Source organism: Pelophylax lessonae, assembly GCF_965119305.1.
Source record: "Pelophylax lessonae genome assembly, chromosome: 4".
NCBI lineage: Eukaryota > Metazoa > Chordata > Amphibia > Anura > Ranidae > Pelophylax > Pelophylax lessonae.
In genome coordinates this window covers 303,565,642-303,591,824 of record NC_138771.1, presented here as the reverse complement: position 1 = coordinate 303,591,824, position 26,183 = coordinate 303,565,642, and the positions used below count along the sequence as shown (strand labels likewise).

The following is a 26,183-nucleotide window of genomic DNA, read 5'->3' as shown; positions in this document are numbered from 1 at the left end:
GGGAAAAAATCTGCCCCCCGGCCGAGAAGGGAATTCGATCTTGTAACCCGATCGAACGATTTCCTGAACCCATCTGTCCCGAATGCGGAACAGCCAAGGCTGGAGGAAACCGCGCAAACGTCCCCCCCATCCCAAATACGGGTGAGGGCGTCCCTTCAGGCAGATGCGGAATGGGGCGCAGAGCCGACTTGGCTGGGCTTCTGCTTACCCGCCCAGGGCTTCTCCTGGCCACCTTGGCCATTGAAGGGCTTGCCCTTGGATAGCGACTGAAAGGCACGAAAAGGACCCCTGAGAGGGTCTAAAAGCGGGGCCCCGCTCGAAAGGACTTGGTCTTCGGCTTCTGGGGCAACAGAGTGCTCTTGCCCCCAGTGACTCATTTCACCAGAGTATCCAAAGCCTCGCCAAAAAGGCGAGACCCAGCATAGGGAAAATCAGCCACCGTTTTCCGAGACGATTGGTCAGCCGACCAACTCTTCAGCCAGATCAGTCGACGGTTAAGCGACACTAGACAGGTGTGCAGCTAAAGGGGCCTCATTCAAGGCCGCATCGCACAAATACATGACCCCCTGATGAATCTGGTCCACCATTTCCAGCGCAGCTGGTGGGGCAGAATCAGACACGAGGGTGTGTCTGAGCACCTTAGTCCAGTCTGCCACCGCCTGAGCCACCATGACAGAAGCGAAAATAGGTTTGAGCATAGGGCCCGCCACCATATACGCGTGGCGGGCAAGAGACTCCAACCTCCTGTCCGTAGGATCCCGGAAAACCGAGGTATCTACCGTGGGAACCAGGGTAGCCTTGTTCAACACGGCCACAGCGTGATCCACCTGGGGCGCCACGCACCGGCGCTCCTCAGCGGAGGGCGCAAAAGAATAAGGCAGCTTAAACCGACTGGGCACCGTAAAGGGCTTCTTTAAACTGCGCCATTGTCCACTCATAGTGTGATGAAAGGCAGCAGGGCAGGGGAAAACCTGCGCCGACTTGCGGGTTCTATGTGTCCCAAAGGAGGACACCATAGCCGGAGGAGTGGGCTCATCCTCCAGGTGCAGCGTGTCTTAAATAGAAGAGATCAGCTCATCCATGAGTGCAAGCTCTTCAGGCGAGCCTGGGGGAGAAGTATCAACCCCTTCAACCTCTGCCTCCCCTTCAGACCCCAAAGGGTCCAGAGATGGGCGAGACCCTGAAAAGGGCCCGCCAGCCACAGCAGCCACATCACCATCTGATCAGAGGAGATGGATAACCTGGCCCTCTTTATTTGCAGAACGTTCAGCCATCAGCACGTGCATCTGTGACACCAAAGATGCCACTACATTGGCCAAATCAGACCCCGCGGGGGGTGCAGCAGGTCCGGGGTCCCCTACCAGGGCTAGGGAAAAATTGCTATCCTGGGAATCCATGCCAAACAAGTTTTGGAAAAAGAGGCACTGGCCCTTTAAAAGCCGCGACGAGCGCAGCCCACCGCAATACTCACAGTATGCACCGACCCCCAGAGGGACAGAAAACCACTAGGAAGGATAGCGCCGAACAGCATGGAGGGAGCACCTGCAGAGCCCGCAGACTGTTGCCACTGATCGCTGCATCAGAGAAAGAGGAAGTGAGGCAAAAAAGGCTGAACTATATTGCAATAGGCTCAGGGAAAATGGCTGCCCCATAGAAGTGAATGGAGGCTACAAGAAAATGGCCGCCGACATGTGCTCCGATCGAGCGATCATGCCACACGCAAAAATGGCGTCGAGTGGCGCCAAAAGCACCGCACTGCAACCCTGTACAAGGCCCAGGGTGAAGCCACATTTCGCCACAGTAAAAAATGGTGAACCGCGCGGCGAACCGCGCGGCGCCCCGCCGCAGCGGTCACCACACACATACATGTCTGTACCCAGCACACAAGTGACACAGGAGAGAGGGGTCCCCACCTCACAGCAGTGATGATACATTAACCCACACAGGGATCACATCAGGGAGCCCGCATACACAGACATGAGGGGAACACACAGCCATAGACTGACACCCCAGACAGAGGTCCCCACATAGAAAAGGTGCTTACCATACCGGATGGTGTGGGGAGCCTTCACAAACGGAAAACCGATGTCCTCATATGACAGGGAGTGCCATAGCCGGGACGCAGGACACTGCAGCACAAAACCGCAGAAGGCGTCCAGTGAGGTAGCCACCGCACAGGCTGCATCCCTGCAGCGAGCAGGGATGGGTCGTTCACAGTGCCAGGGCGAACCATAGCCGAACGCTCGATGGCAGGCTCGGGATCCATCTGACCCTCAGCCCTGGAGACCCAGGGCGGCCAGTCCGATACCCAGCTCCGCATGATGCATCTTCATCCGAAGATCCCTATCTAAAAGCTGGTAAAATAACAGCTAGTAAAGCAAAGAAAACAACTTTGAAATAAAATTAAAAAAAAGGTAGAAGGCTGAGACTGTAGCCCCAGCACAGGAAAGCCTGACTACTCCTGAGCTAGGCAAAATGAAACTGAGTTGGGAATGCTGGTGCAGGGAGGTATTGACTAGTGGGACAGCCCCTAGGGGTGTGTCTATGCTAAAAGCCTTTGTTACTAACAAGTCTTATGCCTAGCTACTCCTGCGGAGCGAAGGTCAATACCCATTGGTGAAGACTGTGTGAGTGGGCGGCGACTGTCGGAGGACGTAAGAGAAATATGTACTATCTGAAGGTACACTGAAAATATGTGAATATCCACAAAATTAAACACAAATTAAACACAACCAATTGTGACGTGTACAATAATATAAATGAGTGAAAGTCTCTTGTGAAAAATTAGGAGGTTAGCAAATGCAAAACTCCCAAATAAAGTCCAAAGGAACTGGTGCAAATCAGTGTTCTTAATATTGAAGTGCTCATAAGTCAGGGCGCAGATGCTGGATACACGGATCCCTCGTGTCACCAACATGTGAAAGAGAAAGAGGTACCCTTACCGACTGACAACTTGAGCATACATGATGTTATAAACCCATGGAAAACAGCAAGGAATCTTCAGACTAACAATCCGTCACCCCGTTCATCAAAAAAAATTTGAATGGACTCTTACCAGATGTCACATCAACACTCGCTTAAATGAAGGGTTAGAGATGGACGTATAGATTCCAACGCTGTCCAGGAATTGGCGTTCCTTAAAAGATCCTGCCTCTTTAATGGTGAGCATAGAGACCTTGTCCCTGAGATGGCTTCCAAAAAGTGTCCTCAGGATAGCATATTGGTGGAGGTGAAGACTCCCAGGGTCACCATGTATGCATATTTACTGCAGCATTCAGCCCCTACTGGGCAAAGCAACGTAGTACTACATCGCTCGTCCACAAAACTCTAGGGGGCGAGCGCGCGCCGCCGGAGGCGCACTCCCACCCCCGCTCGGTCACCAGCATCCCAGCTCGAGTGACCGGCGGCTCCAACGTCCGCCGGCCACTCGCAATCTCCCGCTGGAGAGGGAGAAAGGCAGACGGCTAATATAAACAAAGCCACCTGTCATTCTCCCTGGTGTAACTGCAAAGATCATACGATCCTGCTATGTAGGATTGTAGGTCTCTGTGGTTACATCACAAGCCACGCCCACCAACAGTTAGAATCACACCCCTAGGGATACATTTAACCCACTGATCACCAATAAAGTTAACCCCTTCCCTGCCAGTGTCATTTTTACAGTAACAGTTCATATTTATAGCACTGATTACTGTAAATTGCAGATCGCCGCCATTACTAGCTAAAAAAAAAAAAAAAAAAAGACATAAATCTTTCCCGTAGTTAGTAAATGCAATAACTTTTGTGCAAACCAATCAAAATACGCTTATTGCGATTTTTTTCACCAAAAATATGTAGCAGAAAACAAATTGGCCTAAAATTGTAAAAAATTTTGATTTTTACATTTTTTTGGGGGGTATGTCATATAAAAGAATGTGAAAATTATTGTTATTTTTTCAAAATTGTCGCTCTTTTTTTGTTTATAGCGCAAAAAGTAAAAATCGTACAGGTGATCAAATACCACCAAAAGAAAGCTCTGTTTGTGGGAAAAAAAGGACATCAATTTCATTTGGGTACAGCGTCGCACGACTGCGCAATTGTCCGTTAAATTCAAGTAGTGCCGAATCGCAAAAAAGGCCCTGGTCTTTGAGCAGCCAAATCCTCCGGGGCTTAAGTGGTTAAAGGCCAGGGACTCTTCAACCGGAATCATGGTTGCCTTGTTTAATCTGGAAACCGGAGGGTCCACCACCGGTGGAACAGTCCACTTCCTAATAAGGGACTCCTCATAGGGGTAACTCCTAGTAAATCGCTTAGGGACCCCAAGGGGACACTGGTCGTCCCCACTCTTTAGCGACAATTCTGTCAGAATAGGCCGGGAAAGGAAACACCTTTGCTGCTCTAGATGGCTTGTGAGTGCCAAAGGGAACCTGCGCCTCCGTCACAGCTGCGTCCTCCATCTTCAAGGTCTCACACACAGATACAATCAGTGCTTCAACCAGCGCCTTTTTGTGCACGGTTGCAGATGTGAAGTAATCATCCTCACTATCCGAGGATTCCGGGCGTATGGTCGAAGACCCAGCACAGTGACCCACGTTCGCCGCAGTCGAATCAGATTCAGGATCTTATGAGACAGGGAAAGGCGGGGGGTGCTTTTTGCTAGCCCTTTGCCCAAAATCCTCCTCCACCCGAGACACAAAGGATTCCAGGACCGCCGTCAGTGCATCAATGGATGGTTGGGGCCCGGGGGGCCCCGCAGCCTCAGAGAGGGGATGAGGTGGGGAGATGTGGCCTCCAAAGGCTCAATGAGTCTACAGGGGAACCCCGCAAAAAAGTATAAAACACTGCAAAAGGGACAACCCCCGCCCACCGCACTGGCAGCACCACCTGGTAGCCAGGCACAAAGCGATCCTCAGCAGAGAGGGAGAGAACCCCGCCAGACTCACAACCCAGCAGAAACAGGCACCTGCAGCCACCAGGATAATCTGCACTCCAAGTGCGGTTATCAGGACGTGAAAAGATCCAGGAGTCCGCACCAGGGGATAAAGAGGGGCTCTCACCACCAAAATAGCTGCCCAGAGGGCTCCACTGTCATGGTCGCCGCTATTATAAATAGCAAACCACAGCAAAATGGCCACCAGACTACACAAACATGGCCGCTGTGCATAGAAACACACAGGCTACATCAAAATGGCGGCCCCACAAGGCTCCCAGGAGGGATCCCTAGTTCTCAAGGACAGGCCCAGGCAGGACGGACAGGCCCTGGCAGGATCCCCCATCAGGTACAGCCCCCCCCCCCCGCACAGCGGATCGTCCGGTCATGGGTAGCGCACCCTCCAGCCCCTATTGCCAGCATAGCGTCCTGCCCCCACCCCAGGAGGTGGGCCAGACCACCCACACAGCCTCAGCATAAGTTGAGGGGGGGTAGGATGGGGGACAGATAAAAGGAGGGTGCCTGACGGGAAGGAGGGGAACCCAGGGGTCCGACCATTCCAAGGAGGGGACCACCTCCACCCCAAAACCCTCCAGGGGGAGAAGGGGGACAGCTATTCACCATACCACTAAGCAGGCGGGCACCAATCCAGACAGAACCACTCGCTATCTAAATGGGGGCTGTCCGCCAAGAGGAACACTGCGACACGGTATATTTTTTCTGTTTGCGCCCCCCAAAAATTTTGAGCACCAGCCGCCACTGGTGCCTAGCCAGTGTGTGTGTACTGTGTGGGAGGTGCTTTTACTAGGGAAAGGCATGGATCAATGTCCCTGCTTTGCAGGAACACAGGAACTATGCTTTCTGTACTGACAGAACAGCAATCTGCCTTGTTTACATAGGCAGACTGCAGTTCTGCCTGTGTAACAATCAGTTGGTGCCCGCGAACATAGAGTCTGCGGTACCCACTGAGTATAATCACAGTGAAAGCGAGCTGCCGGCAGCACATATTCGCACCTGCTACCTGGAAATGCGGGATCCCATATATGTACGTAATCCTGCACATAGGGCGGTCGGCAAGTTTAAACAGCACAACATTTTGGACTCATAAATGTCTTACCTGCATGTGTGGTCATCACTGACACTTGCAATATCATTTCCTTCGCAAGAACAGAAAACGACATCATTGATATAGCTAGAGTGACCATCTATGACCTTTCAAATAAAAAAATAAATAAAATAAATGCATGTAAAAAATATGAAGGTTGTATGATTTTGTACATATCATGTGGCTAATGGGAATTTGTTTTATACACTAAAAGGCAAGCAAACACAATACAATGTGCATATATCTATATACCAGTCAGAATTTATGTTTTAGTGACTTCATTAAAATAAAATGTGATTGGTTGCGAAGGATTATTGCAGTTTGCATGGTCAACTTTGTTCTTTGCATTTATTAATCACTTAAGCCCCGGAAGATTTTACCCCCTTCCTGACCAGGGGGTATTTTGCGATTCGGCACTGCGTGACTTTAACGGACAACTGCGCGGTCATGCGACGCTGTACCTAAACAAATTTGATGTCCTTTTTTTCCCACAAACAGAGCTTTCTTTTGGTGGTATTTGATCACCTGTGCGATTTTTTGATCATGCGCTATAAACAAAAAAAGAGCATCAATTTTGCAAAAATAACAATATTTTTCACATTTTTTAATATGAAGTTCCCAAAAAAAAAAAAATGTAAAAATCAAAATTTTTTAAAATTTTCGGCCAATTTGTTTTATGCTACATATGTTTGGTAAAAAAAAAAAAAAAAAAAAAATCGCAAAAAGCGTATTTTGATTGGTTTGCGCAAAAGTTATCGCGTTTACTAACAAAGGGAAAGATTTTTGTCATTTTTGGTGTTTTTTTTAACGCGTAATGGCGGCGATCTGCGATTTTTTTGCGGTACTGCGACATTGGGGCGGACAGATCGGACCCTTGACTGACATTTTTGACACTTTTGGGGGTTACCAGTGACATTACTACAGTAATCAGTGCTATACATATGCACTGTTACTGTAAAATGACACTGGTAGTGAAGGGGTTAACTTTTTTTTTGAGAGGGAAGGGTGGTGTGTGTCCCTAGGGGCGTGATTCTAACTGATTGGCTGTGGCTTGAGGTGTAGGAACAATGATCCTACATAGTAGAACCGTATGATCACTGTTCCTACACAGGGGAGAATGACAGGCGGCTTGTTTACATCAGCCGCCTGCTTTTCTCCCGCTGTCACGGACGATCGTGAGTGAGCGGCGGACATCGGGTCCGCCGCTCGCACGCGCGGGGGGTCCGGGATCGCGCCTCCGGCGGCGCTCGCTCGCTCCCCAGAGCCTCACAGGCTAGTGAGGTACCGGTACGTCACTTTGCCTGTGAGGGGCTGACCGCCGCAGTATATGTACTTGCGGCGGTCAGCAAGTGGTAAAATGGGTTTATAGTTGTTACAGTTTACAGTTGCTGTCACAACTTGAATGGCAATTGCACGCTCATGCAACACTTTACCCAAACAAAATTTTTATAATTTTGTTCACACAACTAGAGCTGTATTTTGGTGGTATTTAATAACCACTGGGTTTTTTATTTTTTGCTAAATTTATTTTTTTAAAAAAACCCACGTTTTTCTTTGTTTTTGAAAAATAAATCTTTCCTCATAAAATGTAGCTAAAATGTATTGTATTGTGAACACTGCTGCATCAGAGGGAGCTCAGGTAAGGACTGGGGGGGGGGTTTGTATCTTCATGCATAGAATACATTTTAGAACCACTTTAAACACGGTGCAGTTGGATGCTTTTGATAGATTACTATACATGGCTTACCAACAAAAATATACTGATACATTTAATAGTTAATTCTATAATGATTTTCCATATAATACCAGACTTGAATGCATAGCAGTTCTGGCATGAATTGCATATGCTCCAATTTGCTAAAGTGTATTGAAAATCGGAATAAACCCAGAATAAATAGGTTTATTGTAAACTAGGATCTGCAGTTTTTATACATCATATAAAGCTCAGCAACCTCTAAAGGGAGGCATTCACAGTTGATTGACCTGCCAATTTTATTTAAATGTTTGGTATTTTATAGAGAAACAGGTTTAATGGCAACAACAACTACATGGACACTATAAAGTCTGAGTCTTACCTGGCACTTATTCTGTTCATGAAAGTCAGATGTGAATACTCTTAACGTTTTATCTCCAGCAGCTGTGCAAAAACTAGTTTGAAAAGAAACACATTTAGTACTCTAAACCTTATTGTAGGCTTCATTTTGTGTTGAAAGCTATGATTCAAAAAGACCCAAAGTTGTAAAGTGTAGTGTTTTGCAGTCCACCACAGTGAAAGCTGCCCCATTTTTATATCTGTAGATGGAGTGTTCCAGAGCATCACAAAAAGTAATTGATGCGAATGAGCCCTTAAAGTGTTTGAAAACCCTAAGGCCCTTTTTACATGGGATGTCCGATCAGTTCCACCTGTCAGTTTTTAAGACGACCTGATCAGACAATCCATTCACACCTATGGAGCGGCAGATGTCAGCGGACACATGTCCGTTGACACCCGCTGTTATCCTATCCGATCCGATCCTGCCTGCCAAATCTAGACTTGTGGTGGACCTATTCCCCATTTGTCTGGGTATAACAGATAGGATAGGATGAAAACAGACAGGCGGTCCCTTTCAATCCGATCTCCCCATAGAGGAGAACAGGACTCTGACAGGTTCATCCCTGCACAGTAAGCAGAGACATGCCTGTCATCTGCCTGCTCAGCGGGGATCAGCGGAGCGATCCCTGGTGAGCAAGTGGAGTTTATCAAACGGATTCGCCCTGTGTGAAAGGGGCCTAATTGTAAACTTTTCTTACTTGATAAATTTTGATCTGAAAAAATACAATCAAAGGTGTTTGTCATATCTGTTTGAGAAGTAAAACAACATGAAAAGATAAAGTAAGGATTTTGAGTTGCCTGTAAATTTCATATCCTGGAGTATAGTACAGTCCACAGGCAAAGTATTCATAGACCCTGGAATATAGGCTCGTAGTTCAGTTGATTGGAAAAAGCTTTTGAGGACATGCCCCCCCGGGGGTCTCCCCTATAACCCTACCCCACCCTGAGTCCTCGGTCACTCTACATTGCTTGCCACCAAAATAGTTCTGTACAGTACTCCAAGTTATGGAATTTGCAGGTAAGTCAAAATGTATTTTTAATTGTTTTAATTGTACAGTACAGGACACAAGCAACGTTTTCATTAACCCCGAGACATCCTCAAGCAATGAATGAGAAGGGTGGACAACAACTAGGCAAATATGATTGTGCTAAGAGGCCTAACAACAAGGGTCAGAAAGGATCCAACTTGACAGTGCTGCTGCATAAACCTTGCAGCCAAAAGCTGCATCCGCAGAGGATTGGACATCCACCTGGTAGAACCCTGAGAAGGTATGAACAGAGGACCAGGTGGTGGCCTTACACAGCTGAGCTATTAAGGCCTGGTGTCCAAATGCCTAGGTAACTCCCACTGATCTGGTGTAATAGGCATATAAAAGCACAGGAGGAAATTTGTGTTTTAAGGTGTAAACTCCAGTAATCTCACGATGGTATACTTGGAACTAGAGTGTTCCTTGTGAGGTCCTATGAACAAGACAAATAGGGAATCCATCTGTATGATCAAAGCTCTAGTCTTGAGGTAGACTCTAATGGGTCTGACTAGGTCCAGGTGATGGAGAGATTTCCTTAAAAGGAGAAGTAGGGCCTAAGCTCTTTTGGCCCTCTTTCTTCTGGGGTCACAGGAGTGCACTTAGTTCTGCACTCCTGTGACCTGTATTCAGCCGAAAGCAGGCCAAAGTCCGCTATCGGCTGACATCACTTGGCTGCTCTAGGATCCAGAGTGATTCTGACTTTAATGTCCGTCCATTGTACACCCCGGCACTCCAGTGAGCGCTGGAGGGGCAGAGCAGAGAGCTGGTCAGTGACAGTCACTGGCTCTCTGCTCACTGAAGACCGAAAACGGAGTGATCGGCGTTTTTTTTTTATTGCTTGGTACTCTTCTGGTCATTGAAGCAGCGGGGGACAGGTGCAGAATCGGACCAATGCTGCATTCACCTAGGTGAGAATACATTTTTTTTTTTTTTTTAATTCCCATACTGCTCTTTTAAGATGCTTAGGAGCAGGACAGTAGGTCTACGTTCTCATTGAGGTTTAAGACTGATATCACTTTAGGAAGAAAGGATAGTCTTGGGCGCAAGACCTTTTTTATGTGAGGAGTATGAGGAACAGTTCCTTTTCAGGAGAGGGCCACTAACTCAGAAACACATCTGACAGTAATAGCAACCAAAAAGGCAGATTTGCAGGATAGCTCTTCAAAAGGAATATCTCTTATGGGTTCAAAGGGTGTTTTTTGCAGGACAGAGAGAATCAAGTTTAGATCCCAAGAAAGCAAAGGGTTCTCCAAGCTTTGAAGAAAAGTTTTTAAAAAGGGAGAGTGAATTCAGAGTTCTTTGAAAGGGAACGGCAAGGCCAAGACCTGTCTTGTCAGAGAGCTTAAGGCCAAGTTCTGATTGTAGGAAGGCCAGAATGTGGGGCACAGAGACATTTCAATCCAAGAGATGTTCATTTTTAATTTAAGTGATACTATTTTCAAAAAGTAATACACTTTATGGAATTTTATTCTTTCTATGTGATTGCTGATTGAAAGATATATTGGCAAACTACAGAGAGCTACATCTAGGATGGAGATAATATTGATTCATTAGAATCACTTTATATTTAATTTTTAGGTGAGCTGCCAATTTGCACCATGGTAGAGCACATTGGATTGCATTGAGTAAAGTCACTTATTTGGAGTATTGTCACTGCATAGTATATAACTATGACACCTTATAACTTAATATTGGGATTTAGCGCCACACTTGTTTTGTTTACTGATTTAACCCACAATCTGGGGTGTACAACCCCAAATTCCAAAGAAGGTTTTAGAGCAGTATATACTGGGGTAAGAATGGGACAAAATGAATCTCCAGCAACTGGTCTCCTTGGTTCCCAGAGGTTTACAGAATGTTGTTAAAGCGGTAGTATCCCGCTTTTTGACACTTTTACCTACAGGTAAGCCTATAATAAGGCTTACCTGTAGGTACAAATAATATCTCCTAAACCGGCACGGTTTAAGAGATATTTACAGTGCATGCAGCCGCTCGCGCGAGCGGTGCATGCGCTCTGAAGGTCCGGGGGGACCTTCAATTAAGTTGCCGGGAGCTTGCCGGAAACATCACTCCCGCGCGCATGCGCGGGAGTGACGTCATCGCGGCTCCGGCCAATCATCGCGCCGGAGCCGTCTCTTTCGGCCAATCAGCGCGCCGGAGCCGCCGAACCCGGAAGAGACGACGAGGGATCATGGCAGCGCCCGCAGCGATGTCCGGGGGTCCGTGTCGGGACTTCGTTTTAAGGTAAGTTACACATAATGGGCTAGTATGCGATGCATACTAGCTCATTATGCCTTTGTCTTGCAGGTTTTTTTTTTTTACTTTTTTTGTTATAGGGTTTACAAGAAGAGGGGATATCACACCATGGTAAACATGACCCTGTCCCAACTTTTTTGAGCCATGTTGCTGCCATCTGCTGTCAGTACTGGTAAGAAAAAATCTTTTCTTCTTAGTTGCACATCTGAAAGCAGCCCAAATTAGTGGTGGGCAACACAGAAAACAATAGCAACAGCCCCACATAACAAACAGGTAAAGAAAGGCTCAAAAGACTAAGAGCAGCTTATAGTACCTTACCACTGAAACTGGCATCAGCAGAGGCCTGAACATCCACCTGGTAAAACTTTAAAATGTGTGTACAGAAGCCCAGGTGGTAGCCTTGCAAATCTGAGAAATAGATGCCTGATAGCAACAAGAAGGAAGACTACCTTGCGAGTGAGGTCAGACAAAGAAATATATCCTAATAGGTTAAAAAGGCAGCTTGGGAAGAGCCAAGAAAACCAGATTAAAGAATCAAGAAAACAGCATATGAGAAAAAAGTTGTGCAACACCCTGAACAATGTCTTTAACCACTTTACCACTAGAGGATTTTGCTGTCTTACGTCTGGGCCACTTTTTGCGATTCGGCGCTGTGCAAATTTAACTGACAATTGCGCGGTCGTGCGACGCCATATCCAAACGAAATTTACGTCTTTTTTTCCCCACAAATAGAGCTTTCTTTTGGTGGTATTTGATCACCTGTGCGATTTTTACTTTTTGCGCTATAAACAAAAAAAGAGCGTAAATTTTGAAAAAACAACAATATTTTTCACATTTTTTTTTATATGAAATTCCCCCCAAAAAAATGTAAAAATCAAATTTTTTTTAAATTTTTGGCCAATTTGTTTTCTGCTACCTATGTTTGGTAAAAAAAATTCACAATAAGCGTATTTTGATTGGTTTGCGCAAAAGTTATTGCGTTTACTAACAAAGGGAAAGATTTCTGTCATTTTTGGTGTTTTTTTTTTAACGCGTAATGGCGGCGATCTGCGATTTTTTTTTGCGGGACTGCGACATTGCGGCGGACAGATCGGACCCTTGACTGACATTTTTGACACTTTTGGGGGTACCAGTGACATTACTGCAGTAATCAGTGCTATATATATGCACTGTTACTGTAAAAATGACACTGGCAGGGAAGGGGTTAATTTTATTGGAGAGGGAGGGGTTAATGTATGCCTGGTGCTTACTGACGTGTGGGGGGGGGAGGGGACTGTGTGACACAAGGACAGATCCAGGGTTCAGCTATGCTGAACCCTGCAATCTGACCCTGCCTGTCACTTGGGAGATCCGCTCGCTTGTGTTTACACAAGCAGGCGGATCTCCACACTAGATCCCCGACGATCGGGGAAGAGCAGAGGCGATCGCCGCTGCTCCTCCCCTGGCCCGACTCCCGCTGTGACTGAAAACAGTGGGAGCGCGCCGCCCACAAGGGGAGTGTCTGACGACGTAGTACTACGTCGTCAGACGATAACGAGCCACTTTGCCGCAGTAGTACTACGGTACTCAGCGGTAAAGTGGTTAAATGAAAAGAATTTTGGTGGCCCAAAAGAAACTGCGCAAAATTGGTGATATTCGATACTAAATTAATCAATCAAATTGTCATAAATTAATTAAATATATATAAGAGGAATTGCTTCCATAGTGCAAGCTGCAATAAAAACGTATAAAACGCATAAATGTGAAAAGAGTGGAATAAATTGCGCTCAACACTTAACACAACCAAAAAGTGCTTGTGTGCATAAATATGTGAATAAATGGTTATAAATAAATAAATATATATACAAAATCCTAAATGTGAAAGGTCCTTGGTAAATAAATATCAACAGTCTTTAAAGTGCCCAGTGCAATACAGATCTCTCAGCAATGACTGAAAATCACTCCAACTTCAAGTGAGGGACCTCCACCTTAAGAAACTTTTCTCCACCCAGTGCTCGGGGTAAATACTTCTTACCAAAGCTGATGGACCCCTTAATTACAGGGGGTCTAAAACAGCGTAGATGGTCCACAAATGCCTCCAAGCTATCCTTCAGGTCCCTTGATATAAGACTCAGCTCGCATAAGGAACTCCAAGTATTTCAGGATATTTGTGGGGAGAAAGATAAGGAAACTCCGATAGTGTAGTATGTTCTGGTAATTAGGGTTTATTAATGAAATTGCACTTACTCAAAACATTAGAATCAAATGCCTTCATGCAGTAAATGCAGCATGGGTTCGGTGTACGGGACGCTCCTAAGCTTCTGCGTATCACCAACCCGGAACTCCACGGTCTCACGTTCCCGACGCACGTTTCGTCAGACGCGCTGACGTCATCAGGGGATCATCTGATGCCCTGATGACGTCAGCGCGTCTGACGAAACGTGCGTCGGGAACGTGAGACCGTGGAGTTCCGGGTTGGTGATACGCAGAAGCTTAGGAGCGTCCCGTACACCGAACCCATGCTGCATTTACTGCATGAAGGCATTTGATTCTAATGTTTTGAGTAAGTGCAATTTCATTAATAAACCCTAATTACCAGAACATACTACACTATCGGAGTTTCCTTATCTTTCTCCCCACAAATATCCTGAAATACTTGGAGTTCCTTATGCGAGCTGAGTCTTATATCAAGGGACCTGAAGGATAGCTTGGAGGCATTTGTGGACCATCTACGCTGTTTTAGACCCCCTGTAATTAAGGGGTCCATCAGCTTTGGTAAGAAGTATTTACCCCGAGCACTGGGTGGAGAAAAGTTTCTTAAGGTGGAGGTCCCTCACTTGAAGTTGGAGTGATTTTCAGTCATTGCTGAGAGATCTGTATTGCACTGGGCACTTTAAAGACTGTTGATATTTATTTACCAAGGACCTTTCACATTTAGGATTTTGTATATATATTTATTTATTTATAACCATTTATTCACATATTTATGCACACAAGCACTTTTTGGTTGTGTTAAGTGTTGAGCGCAATTTATTCCACTCTTTTCACAGGTAAAGTGGTTAAGCAGAGAGTGAAAGGCTCTCTAAAATTAAACTAAACTGCCAAGGCCAGGATTGGTTCTTTGATGGTTCTCAATGCCAGACTGGTTCACACCAGATTGGAGGAAGCACCCAATACGTCACAGTGGGTACTTTCAAGGATGACAATCCCTTAACTTGTACCAAGCAAAACAGGTCTTCCTGGTGCAATGGTAGACTTTCCAGAGTATAGGGATGACCCCTGTCTCTCAAACAGCCATGCCCTAAAACCGGCACCCCAAAAAACAGGATGTAACACTGTTTCTTGGGACAGAAACAAAAAATCCGGTAGGACACACAGAAGGTCTCCTAGTAGTTATAGGATGTCCGAGGGTCATCTTGGGCCAATTCAGTGTAATCAGAATCAATGAAATACCTCCCATTTTCTGCAGTACAGACAAGGTAGAATCTGAATGGGAGAAAAAACACAAATCAGGTTAAATAGATTTCTTGGGGTCACCAGAACATTTACTACAAAGGTCTGAGTTTCCCTTTTTATTGAATCTGGACACCTGAATATCCATGACCAGTTCCCCCACCTGTGACAAAGGTCTTGAAACACTTCCAGATGGGAGAGCCCATTTGCCTGGATCAAGATAATCACAACTGAAAGTCCACTTGCCAATTTTCCACGACTGGAATGTTGACAGTAGACAGGACTAGAACAAGCCCAAGAAAAAAAAAAAAGTCTACCTTCTATTTGAATGGTACAACATCTGGTGTCTCATTAATGAAGGCCACAGCCTTGGCATTGTCTGACTGGATTCTCATTGGGCATCCTGGCAATTGTAGAGTGCAGCATTGAAAGCATAACCAAATTGTCCTGAGCTTCAGAATGCTGATGGGAAGGCAGAGTTCCTCTGACAACCATTTCTGCACCAAGAGGGCATTTAGGATTGTGTCCCAGCCTGGCGTTCGTTGTGAGAACTTTCCAGCACACTGGGGGTCTGACGCATGAGGTGGTCCAAAGACAGATGCAAAACAATCCTCCTGCGCTCGAGTGAAAAAACAATGGGGGGAAAAGAGGAATACTTCCAACCGGCTTAGATGGATATGACTACTGGTCTTGCTACCCCCTCAGGACCAAAGATATCCGAAAACAACTGGAAAACAAAAAAAAAAAAAAAAGGGGCGCACCGACCTAGTGCATTACCACTAAAAATGTTTATTAAAATAGTAAGATAAGCATTATACTCACAAATCATTTGTGAATATCGCACATAACAACATATTCAACATAGGATCTCCAAGGTTGCCAGGGTACTACGTGATGCTGGATGTCATGCTGTGTACCGCATAAAAAACCGATGTGGCTAGGCTGATGCGTTTTGAGAGAGAACCCCCTTCCTCAGAGCCAAAGGATGCTGCTTAACTCCACACTGGGCTGCCTGGGGACTAAATGGAAGCAAACTCCACCTCTTCCTGTTCCACCCCAGGGGGGCCAAAGGTCGGTGGATGGACGGTGTGTCCCCCAGGGACAACATCATCCACCCAATCACCAAGTAGCAGCCCAGGTTGTGGCAGCAGTATTACAACAGAAGAGTCTTATAACACTCAATTTGGAAAAAACACACATAACACATACAGCAGGAAAATGCATAAAAAACATGAATAAGACAAAAACAAAATAGTCATATATAATGCACCACCGAGCCGGATATGTGTAGCCTACATAAGCACACAGTGTCATTTTGTGAAATTTTGTTCTCAGTCCTTTGTAGGCTACACGTATCAGGTTCGGTGGTACATTATATATGAATATTTTGTTTTTGTCTTATTCATGTTTTTTATGCATTTTTCTGCTGTATGTGTGTTTTTTCCAAATTGAGTGTTATACGACTGTTATGTTGTAATACTGCTGCCACAACCTGGGTTTCTACTTTGTGATTGGGTGGACGATGTTGTCCCTGGGGGGACACATCGTCCATCCCCCGCCCACCGACCTTTGGCCCCCCCTCCTGGGGTGGAACAAGAAGAGGTGGAGTTTGCTTCCATTTAGTCCCCAGGCAACCCAGTGTGGAGTTCAGCAGCATCCTTTGGCTCTGAAGAAGAGGGTTCGCCCTCGAAACGCATCAGCCTAGCCACAGCAAGTTTTTTTATGCGGTACACAGCATGCAATCCAGCATCGGGTAGTACCCTGGCAACCTCGGAGACCCTATGTTGAATATGTTATGTGCGATATTCACATCTGGTTTGGGAGTACAGTATAAGGCTTATCTTACTATTTTAATAAACATTTTTAGTGGCAATGCACTAGGTCGGTGCGCCCCTTTCTTTTTGGTTGTTTTTTTTTTTTGTTGTGGTTCAAAAGACAGAGTCTGTTTTTCCACGCTGTGAGAATGTTGACTTGCAGCATTAAAACTTAGCATACAGCACAGCTTTGAAGAAGTAAACTGTTAGACCCAAGACTCATACAGGCAAAACATCAAAGAATTTCCTTTGGGCTAAAAAAACTGGAAGGCATGAGAGTGGATGGACAGAAGTTTGTATCACGGCAGGAAAATTCTGAGTCAAGTCTTCAGTCATGCTCAGGTACTCCAATCTGTGAGACTGATCCAGCAATGAACTTCCTCAGACTGAGGATCCACCCAAGGTTCTGCAAAGTCTGCACAATGTTGGCTGAAAGGGACAGGGAGGACTGGTCACAGAACAGGAGCCCTCCCAGGTAACCCACAAGATGAGTCCACTGAGAAGAACCCTTGGGACATGTACTTATCCAAGGAGGAACCAAAACAGGTGTACGCCCTTCAAAAGGGTCACTGCTTAAGCTACTTTTTGCATTAAATCTGTCGATCAGCATTCAAACCAAAGGATCTTGTGCACATGGATGGAGAGAAGACCCGTCCTGGAAATCTGATGAAGTGTGTCCGCCAAGCTGTTCACATGGTAGTGTGGCCATAGGCAAAACGTCCGACTATAGACCAAGGCATTCTTTCAGATGTAGCTAGGATCTACAGCCAAGTGTTTTTTCCAGACAGCAATGGTCTGGAAGACTGACATAAAAGCAACAGCAAAGTTGCTTGGAGGGACTGGCTAATAAAAAGAGGGCTTTAGAGAAAGGTTGCTATGGTATACCTAATCTTGGATGAAATCTCTGCTACAGGCCTGTGTCATGATTACCATGGACACTCTTATCTGTCCTGTGTGCAATTCTTTGTTATTTTAAGGAGTCCTACCAGTTTTTATTCTGGACTGCAGAACAATAAGTGTGAGACTAGGATAGGAAGAGCGTTTGAACAGTTCAGCAAGAGACACCTATCTGGGCAGGGCTGACAACACTGCACAAAAATTCTAAGTTCCATCAGCCCAATAAGACAAAGTCCAACTCCACCTTTTAGACCATTTTACACATATACATGAGAGATCTGTGAATTAATGAACTACAAGTCCCCTCTTCTACTGTGTACAATGGAACACAAGTGTGGTGATTACTCAGTACCTGAAAGTCCATATCTCAGTATGGACAAGGAGCTCAAGGAATAGTCTGCAGGAGCCTGTGCACTGTACTAGGGATGTAACGATATCAAAATCTCACGGTACGATACAATTTCGATATTGACCTCACGGTACGATATTTATTGCGATATTGTGGAAAAGCTCACGGTATTGTTAAATAGCTCACAATAGTGTTTGTAATGATAATAGCTTAAAAATACCGACATTTATTCTGCTTTTGCCAGTCAACACTACTTTAACAGGTTTATTTTACTGTATAGGTATTGGTAACAAAGCATATGCAAGAACTGACTGTTCCCCTGCCATTCTGAACCTCTGTGGCCTTCCAAGGAAATATCTGCTGCCTCTCCAGAATGCCTCTCCACAATGCAGAACTTGGTGCCTAAAGGCAATTGTGTAACTAACTATGAAATATAGTGAACAAGGTGAAACTTGAATCTCAAGTGGACCACCAGTAGACCAGCAGTTTGGGGAAGGGGAATCAGGAATGGGATCAGAAGGGGCATTTATTTTTTAGTTACTTTTTTACTGGTGACAAAAGGGGCATGTGCCTTGAGGGCAGAATCCCTATGTAGGGTAGGGGGTGGAGCAAGCTGAGCACTTCACCTGCTCCCTTCTCCTTGTGCCTCACTGACAGGGGAGACTGCAGTTTCATTCCTGTCAGTAGGCCTTGTTTTGTGCTGGAAGTCAGTGGTACTCAATGCTGCCCCCTCTGACACTGGCCCTGTGCTCACCATTGTCACTTGTTGTAAACACAGAAGCTGTCTGCCTGTGCTGCCTTTTGTGTTTACAAGTGACAGCATGCCTCTCCTTGGCCCACATAGAGCAGTTCCTGCCCTGCAGCATGGCAGCACAGCCCAATCGCCTGGCAGAGCTCTGTACTAGGGGGAGGTTTGGGGAAGGAGCTCCATACATGGGTGGAGGGGAGAGGAATGTAGAAAGAGCTTTTAAGAGGGTATACGTTGAGAGAAGTGCTTTCTAGTGGGGGGGGGGGGGGCAAGCTGAGGGAAGAGCTCTGTACTGGGGGGAGGCTTTGTAGTGAGAGGGAAGAGAACTGTACTGCGAGTAGAGCTCTGTACTGATATGTTACTTACTCCTGAATCATAAACAATATCCAGTGCTGACTGTCTTGCTCTTGCTGTGCTGTCACGCTGTGGTGCCTGGCCTGCCTGGAAGGAAGCTGCTCCGCCGAGTCCGACTCCGCCGCTCTCGTGCGTGCGCTGGCCCCGCCTCCGCCAGACAAGCCCGCCCACCCACACTGCTCCAAACCAACTGGCAGCCGCTCGCCTCGGCTCGGCCAGTAGCAGTGCAGCATAGAGGTGGTGAGTGACCGTGACAGACAGCAGGAGCCGACGAGACAGACCTGTCAGAATACTCCGAGACGAGCGGCCGATCTGCCGCCTGCAACCGTGCACCCACCGCGACGATATCGGGCCATGGTAACAACCGCGATACCGCGATAGCGGTAATATCGTTACATCAATACACTGTACCCACGACCCACTGTTCATGGTTTCAAAGTTTTGTAGGCTCACTTGCACAAAAATAATGGAATGCACCTTTTTTGCTGCAAATATGGTTGCATTTATTTTCTTTTTTTCAAGAGGTGAAGTGAGCATTTCGGAAATGAGTCCATTTCTGGCAGATCAACAGAATTGTTTTGTACTTGCAGGGTCTTAAAAAGGGATAACACAAGGCATAAAACATGGGAAAATAAGCAAGTATTTAAAAAATGCACTTCATATATGTCGGTAGATTTGTATTTTTCTTAGTACAGGCTTCATTTAAACAGTACAGCTTGGTTAATGACCTACCCCAAACTGCTGACTGAACAGTGAATAGGCACAACTACAACTGATTGCAGAAATTAGATATAAAATATATGTTCTTGCTGTTAGAGATTTAGAGTTTAAATGATAAGTCTCTGAAATATATACAGTGCCTTGCGAAAGTATTTCGGCCCCCTTGAACATTTCGACCTTTTGCCACATTTCAGGCTTCAAACAAAGATATAAAACTGTAATTTTTTGTGAAGAATCAACACGTGGGACACAATCATGAAGTGGAATGAAATTTATTGGATATTTCAAACTTTGTTAACAAATAAAAAACTGAAAAATTGGGCGTGCAAAATTATTCAGCCCCTTTACTTTCAGTGAAGCAAACTCTCTCCAGAAGTTCAGTGAGGATCTCTGAATGATCCAATGTTGACCTAAATGACTAATGATGATAAATAGAATCCACCTATGTGTAATCAAGTCTCTGTATAAATGCACCCGCACTGCGATAGTCTCAGAGGTCCGTTTAAAGCGCAGAGAGCATCATGAAGAACAAGGAACACACCAGGCTGGTCCGAGATACTGTTGTGGAGAAGTTTAAAGCTGGATTTGGATACAAAAAGATTTCCCAAGCTTTAAACATCCCAAGGAGCACTGTGCAAGCGATAATATTGAAATGGAAGAAGTAACAGGCCACTGCAAATCTACGAAGACCTGGCCGTCCCTCTAAACTTTCAGCTCTTACAAGGAGAAGACTGATCAGAGATGCAACCAAGAGGCCCATGATCACTCTGGATGAACTGCAGAGATCTACAGCTGAGGTGGGAGACTCTGTCCATAGGACAACAATCAGTCGTATACTGCACAAATCTGGCCTTTATGGAAGAGTGGCAAGAAGAAAGCCATAAAAAGTGGGAGACACACCAAACAAGTGGAAGAAGGTGCTCTGGTCAGATGAAACCAAAATCAAACTTTTTGACAACAATGCAAAACGTTATGTTTGGCGTAAAAGCAACACAGCTCATCACCCTGAACACACCATCCCCACTGTCAAACATGGTGGTGGCAGCATCATGGTTTGGGCCTGCTTTTCATCAGCAGGGACAGGGAAGATGGTTAAAATTGATGGGAAGATGGATGGAGCCAAACACAGGACCATTCTGGAAGAAAACCTGATGGAGTCTGCAAAAGACCTGAGACTAGGACGGAGATTGGTCTTCCAACAAGACAATGATCCAAAACGTAAAGCAAAATCTACAATGGAATGGTTCACAAATAAACATATCCAGGTGTTAGAATGGCCAAGTCAAAGTCCAGACCTGAATCCAAGCGAGAATCTGTGGAAAGAACTGAAAACTGCTGTTCACAAACGCTCTCCATCCAACCTCACTGAGCTCGAGCTGTTTTGCAAGGAGGAATGGGCAAAAATTTCAGTCTCTCGATGTGCAAAACTGATAGAGACATACCCCAAGCGACTTACAGCTGTAATCACAGCAAAAGGTGGCGCTACAAAGTATTAACTTAAGGGGGCTGAATAATTTTGCACGCCCAATTTTTCAGTTTTTTATTTGTTAAAAAAGTTTATAATATCGAATACATTTCCTTCCACTTCATGATTGTGTCCCACTTGTTGTTCATTCTTCACAAAAAAATTACAGTTTTATATCTTTATGTTTGAAGCCTGAAATATGGCAAAAGGTCGAAAAGTTCAAGGGGGCCGAATACTTTCGCAATGCACTGTATATCCACAGATCAAGCAGAGATGAGAAAAAGAAAAAAACATCTTATACTCTGAAGACACGTAACATCTCTCTTTCTCCTTTTGATGCGTGAAACCCTTCTGTTTTGTTCCGTTTCATAGGTTTTGCTTTACTTTATGAAAATAAACAACTTTCCTGAAGTATTGTGACAGCTGAGAAGTCTATTTCGAGGTTGTAAACTCGTTCAAATTTTTTTTTTTTTTTTACAACCTGCAAGAGAAAGACATAATGAGCTAGTAAGCATTGCATACTAGCTCATTATGAAATACTTACCTTAGAACGAAGCCTCGTAGTGCCGCAGCTCACCTGTCTCATGGGTGACATGTTCAGTCGCCCGTCTTCCGGGATCGCGGCATCCGGCCATCTGATTGGCCGGAGCCGCGGTGACGTCACTCCCGCGCACGCGCGCGGGAGCCGACGGTCACGACACGGGGCTCTGAAGGAACGGCACGATCAGCCGTTCCTTCAGAGCGCATGCGCCAGTGACGTCACTGGCTGCATTAAAGGTAAATATCTCCTAAACCGTACATGTTTAGGAGATATTTACCGTACCTATAGGTAAGCCTTATCATAGGCTTACCTATAGGTACAACTTCCTGAGGAGGGTTTACTTCCTCTTTAAGCGCCGGTTCACACTACCGCGACGCTACTTCCCGGGGCGACCTCGGAGCGGCCGCCACGGACTTCATAACATTGAAGTCTATGGCGGTCGCCTCCTGGTCGCCCCAAAGAAGCTCCGGACCCTTTTTCTAAGTCGGAGCGACTTGTGTCGCTCCTATTAGAACGGGTCCGCAGCTTCCCTATGGGAGGCGATCTGCGGCGACCTGTGAGGCGACCAGGTCGCCTCACAGGTCGCTTTAGTGTGAACGGGGGCTAAGTGGAATTTGTTGCTGCAAAAACGGTTGGCGCTATATAAATCTTGTATTATAATAACAATAATAATCATAATAGTTTAAAGAACAATTTTAATGAAAACAAAACTGCTTTATATAGGTTTTTGTAATAAATCTTTACATTTTACCTTAAAATGGGAGTTAATGTATCATATTTAGTTTCTGGACTCCAGGCTATAGCATCCACTCGCACTTCATGGTGAAATGTTTTGAGAATCTTAAACTCTATACCATTTACAGAGGTATCTTCTTCCTGTATTACAAATGATACACATTTTTTGTTATAGACAGCTGCATACAAATATTCCTGAAATACAGCACAGTTTTAATATAGAGACAAAATGGGATTTTTGGCTTACTGATAAAATGTATTTCCTGGAGGATAGAACGCCGTCAATTTATGCAACGCTTTACATATGTTATACATTCACATCAGTCCCTCTCCTCAAGAATATTACCATCTAAGGTCCCTAACTCACATTCATACATACATTAGGACCACTTTAGATAGGAGCCGAATAACCTACCAGCATGTCTTTGGAGTGTGGGAGGAAACCGGAATACCCACACGGGCACAGGAAGAACATCCAAAAGCCATGCAGGTAGTGCCGTGGTTGGAATTTGAACCGAAGACATTGGTGCTGCCATATGGCAGTGATAACCACCCAGCCATTTTGCTGTCCTTATGACAGGGATGTCTAAAAGCAGTCCAACTGAGTGTTTAACACTGCATACAATGCCACCAGGTTTAAAGAACAACAATGAATCATGAAGGCTAGACAAACTCAGAGCAGCTTTTAGTACCATACACCTGAATTTAGCATCAAAAGAGATCTAAACACCCACCTAGCAGAACTTACTGGTGGCAGACTTAAAGATTTGAGATAGATAGCGGACATACATACACACACAGACACACAAATTATATATATATATATATATACACATACATACACATATATATATATATATATATATATATATATATATACATACACATATATGTGTATGTATGTATGCATGTGTATATATATTATATTATATATATATATATATATATATATATATATATATACACACACACACACACCTAGAATATCATCAAAAAGTAAATTTATTTCAGCAATTCAATTCAAACTGTGGAAATCGTATATTTTATATAGATGCGTTACATGATCATTAAACCACGTATTGGTACTTTTTACAGTGTGGGCAGATGCCAAGTCCTGCTGGAAAATTAAATTAGCTTCTCCATAAAGTTGGTCAGCAAAGGGAAGCATGAAGTACTTCTCTATAGAATTTCCCGGTAGAGGGCTGCACTGACTTGGACTTGAAGAAAAAACAGTGGGCCAACACCAGCAGATGATATGGCTCCCCAAATCTTAAAGCGGTAGTATACCGCTTTTTGTGACATTTAACTACAGGTAAGCCTATAATAAGGCTTACCTGTAGGTACAATTAATATCTCCTAAACCTGCACGGTTTAGGAGATATTTGTGCTGCATGCAGCCGCTGACGCAAGCGGCGCATGTGCTCTGAAGAGTTTCCTTGCCGGGAAGTGCCGGAAAATGACTCCCGCGCGCATGCGTCATCGCGGCTCTGGCCACTCACAGCGCCAGAGCCGCCAAACACGGAAGAGACGCCGTGGGATCATGTCAGCTCCCACAGCGGTGTCCGGGGGTCCCTGTCAGGGCTTCGTTCTAAGGTAAGTTTTTCATAATGAGCTAGTATGCGATGCATGCTAGCTCATTATGCCTTTGTCTTGCAGGGTTTTTTTTTTGTTTTTTTAGTATACTACCGCTTTAATGGACTGTGGAAAATTTTGCATTTCATTTGGAAATCAAGGTCCCAGACTATGGAGGAAAAGTGGAGAGGCACAGAATCTAAGTTGCATGAGGTCAAGTGTGAAGTTTCCCCAGTCAGCGATGATTTGGGGAGCCATGTCATCTGCTGGTGTTGGTCCATTGTGTTTTATCAAGTCCAAAGTAAGCACAGCCCTCTACCAGGAAATTCAAAAGCACTTCATTCTTTCCTCTGCTGATCAGCTTTAGGGAAACGCTGATTTTGTTTTTCAGCAGGACTTGGCACCTGCCCGCACTGCCAAAAGTACCAATACCTGGTTTAATGATTATTGTATCACTGTGCTTGATTGGCCAAAAAACTTGCTTGACCTAAACCCCATAGAGAATCTGAGTGGTATTGTCAAGAGGAAGACACCAGACCCAACAACGCAGACAAGCTGAAGGCCCCTATTAAAAGCAACCTGGGCTTCCATAAAAACTCAGCGGTGCCACAGGCCTTTCGCCTCCATGCCACACTGCATTGATGCAGTAATTCATGCAAGAGGAGCCCCAACCAAGTATTAAGTGCATACTATACTGTACATGGACATACTTTTCAGTAAGCCAACATTTCTGTATTAAAAGTCCTTTTTTTATTGGTCTTATGTCATATTCTAATTTTCTGAGATACTGAATTTTGGGTTTTCACTAACTGTAAGCCATAATCATGAAAATTAAAAGAAAGAAATGCTTCAAGTACATCGCTCTGAGTGAAACGCCTCTACACTGCTCAAAAAAAGGAAAGGAACACTGTGAAAACACATTAGATCTCAATAGGGATAAATAGAACGCTGGATATCTATACTGATATGGACTGGGTAGTGTGTTAGGAATGAAAGGATGCCACATCGTTTGATGGAAATGAAAATGATCAAACTACAGAGGGCTGAATTCAAAGACACCCTGAAAATCAAAGTGAAAAATGATGCAGCAGGCTTGTCCATTTTACTGAAATTTCATTACAGCAACTCAAAATGGTACTCAGTAGATTGTATGGCCCCCACATACTTGCATACCTGACACCGTCAAGGCATGCTCCTAACGAGACAGATGATGTCTTGGGGTATTTCCTCCCAAATCTGGACGAGGGCTGAGCTCCTGAACAGACTGGTGGCGTCGGATGGACCGAAACATAATGTCCCAGAGGCGTTCTATTAAATTTAGCTCAGGCGAGCGTGGGGGCCATTCAATGGTAGTCTATTTCTGATTGTTTGGTCAGACATTCACACCGGTGGCCTGCTGGAGGTCATTTAGTAGTGTTCATCCTGTTCCTCCTAGCACAAACTAGTAGATACCGGTCCTGCTGATGGGTTAAGGACATTCTTTGGCCCTGTCCAGCTCTCCTAGAGTAACTGCCTGTCTCCTGGAATCCGCTCCATGCTCCTGAGACTGTGGTGGGAGACACAGCAAACCTTCTGGCAATGGCACGTAATAATGTGCAATTCTGGAGGAGATGGACTGCCTGTGCAACCTCTATAGGGCCCAGGTATCGCCTCATGCTACCGGTACATTGACCCAAGCCAAATACAAAACTAGTGAAAAACTATCAGAAAAGATTAGTAGGGAAAAAAATTTCAGTGGCCTCCACCTGTAAAACCATTCTGTTTTGGAGGTCGCCCCATTGTTGCCCCTCTAGTGCCCCGGTTGTTATTTTATTAACACCAAAGCAGCTGAAACTGATAACAACCCCCTCTGCTACTTAACTGACCAGATCAATATCCCAGGAGTGTAACTGACTTCATGATATACTCTGATTAAAAAGTGTTCCTTTACTTTTTTTGAGCAGTGTATATAAAATATATGGAGTTTCACTTAAATTGAATTCCCGAAATAACATAACTTTCTGATGATATTCTAATTTTATGAGATGCACCTGTATATAGTGAAAAAAAGTGCCTAGATTTTATAAACATCAAACAGTGTGAGGTTCCACATCCCCAGATGACGCTGGTTACATAGAAACACGTTGAGAGGGGCCTCACACGTTATGACCAACCGGCTGGTTGTTT

General features: G+C 45.0%; 2 protein-coding genes across 3 annotated transcripts in view; one reads left to right on the top strand and one right to left on the bottom strand.

The window, feature by feature from the left end:
• PARPBP (PARP1 binding protein) overlaps positions 1 to 26,183 on the top strand; it is a 169,611-nt gene that overhangs the window by 54,555 nt on the left and 88,873 nt on the right. The gene's annotated exons all lie outside the window — the stretch shown is intronic.
• NUP37 (nucleoporin 37) overlaps positions 1 to 26,183 on the bottom strand; it is a 153,454-nt gene that overhangs the window by 62,366 nt on the left and 64,905 nt on the right. For both annotated transcript variants that reach the window (XM_082256502.1, XM_082256501.1), the window contains exons 3-5: positions 22,462 to 22,586; positions 8,090 to 8,162; positions 6,027 to 6,121 (exon numbers count right to left, since the gene is read on the bottom strand). In XM_082256502.1, the coding sequence (XP_082112628.1) occupies positions 6,027 to 6,121; positions 8,090 to 8,162; positions 22,462 to 22,586 (293 nt within the window). The remainder of the gene's footprint in view (positions 1 to 6,026; positions 6,122 to 8,089; positions 8,163 to 22,461; positions 22,587 to 26,183) is intronic.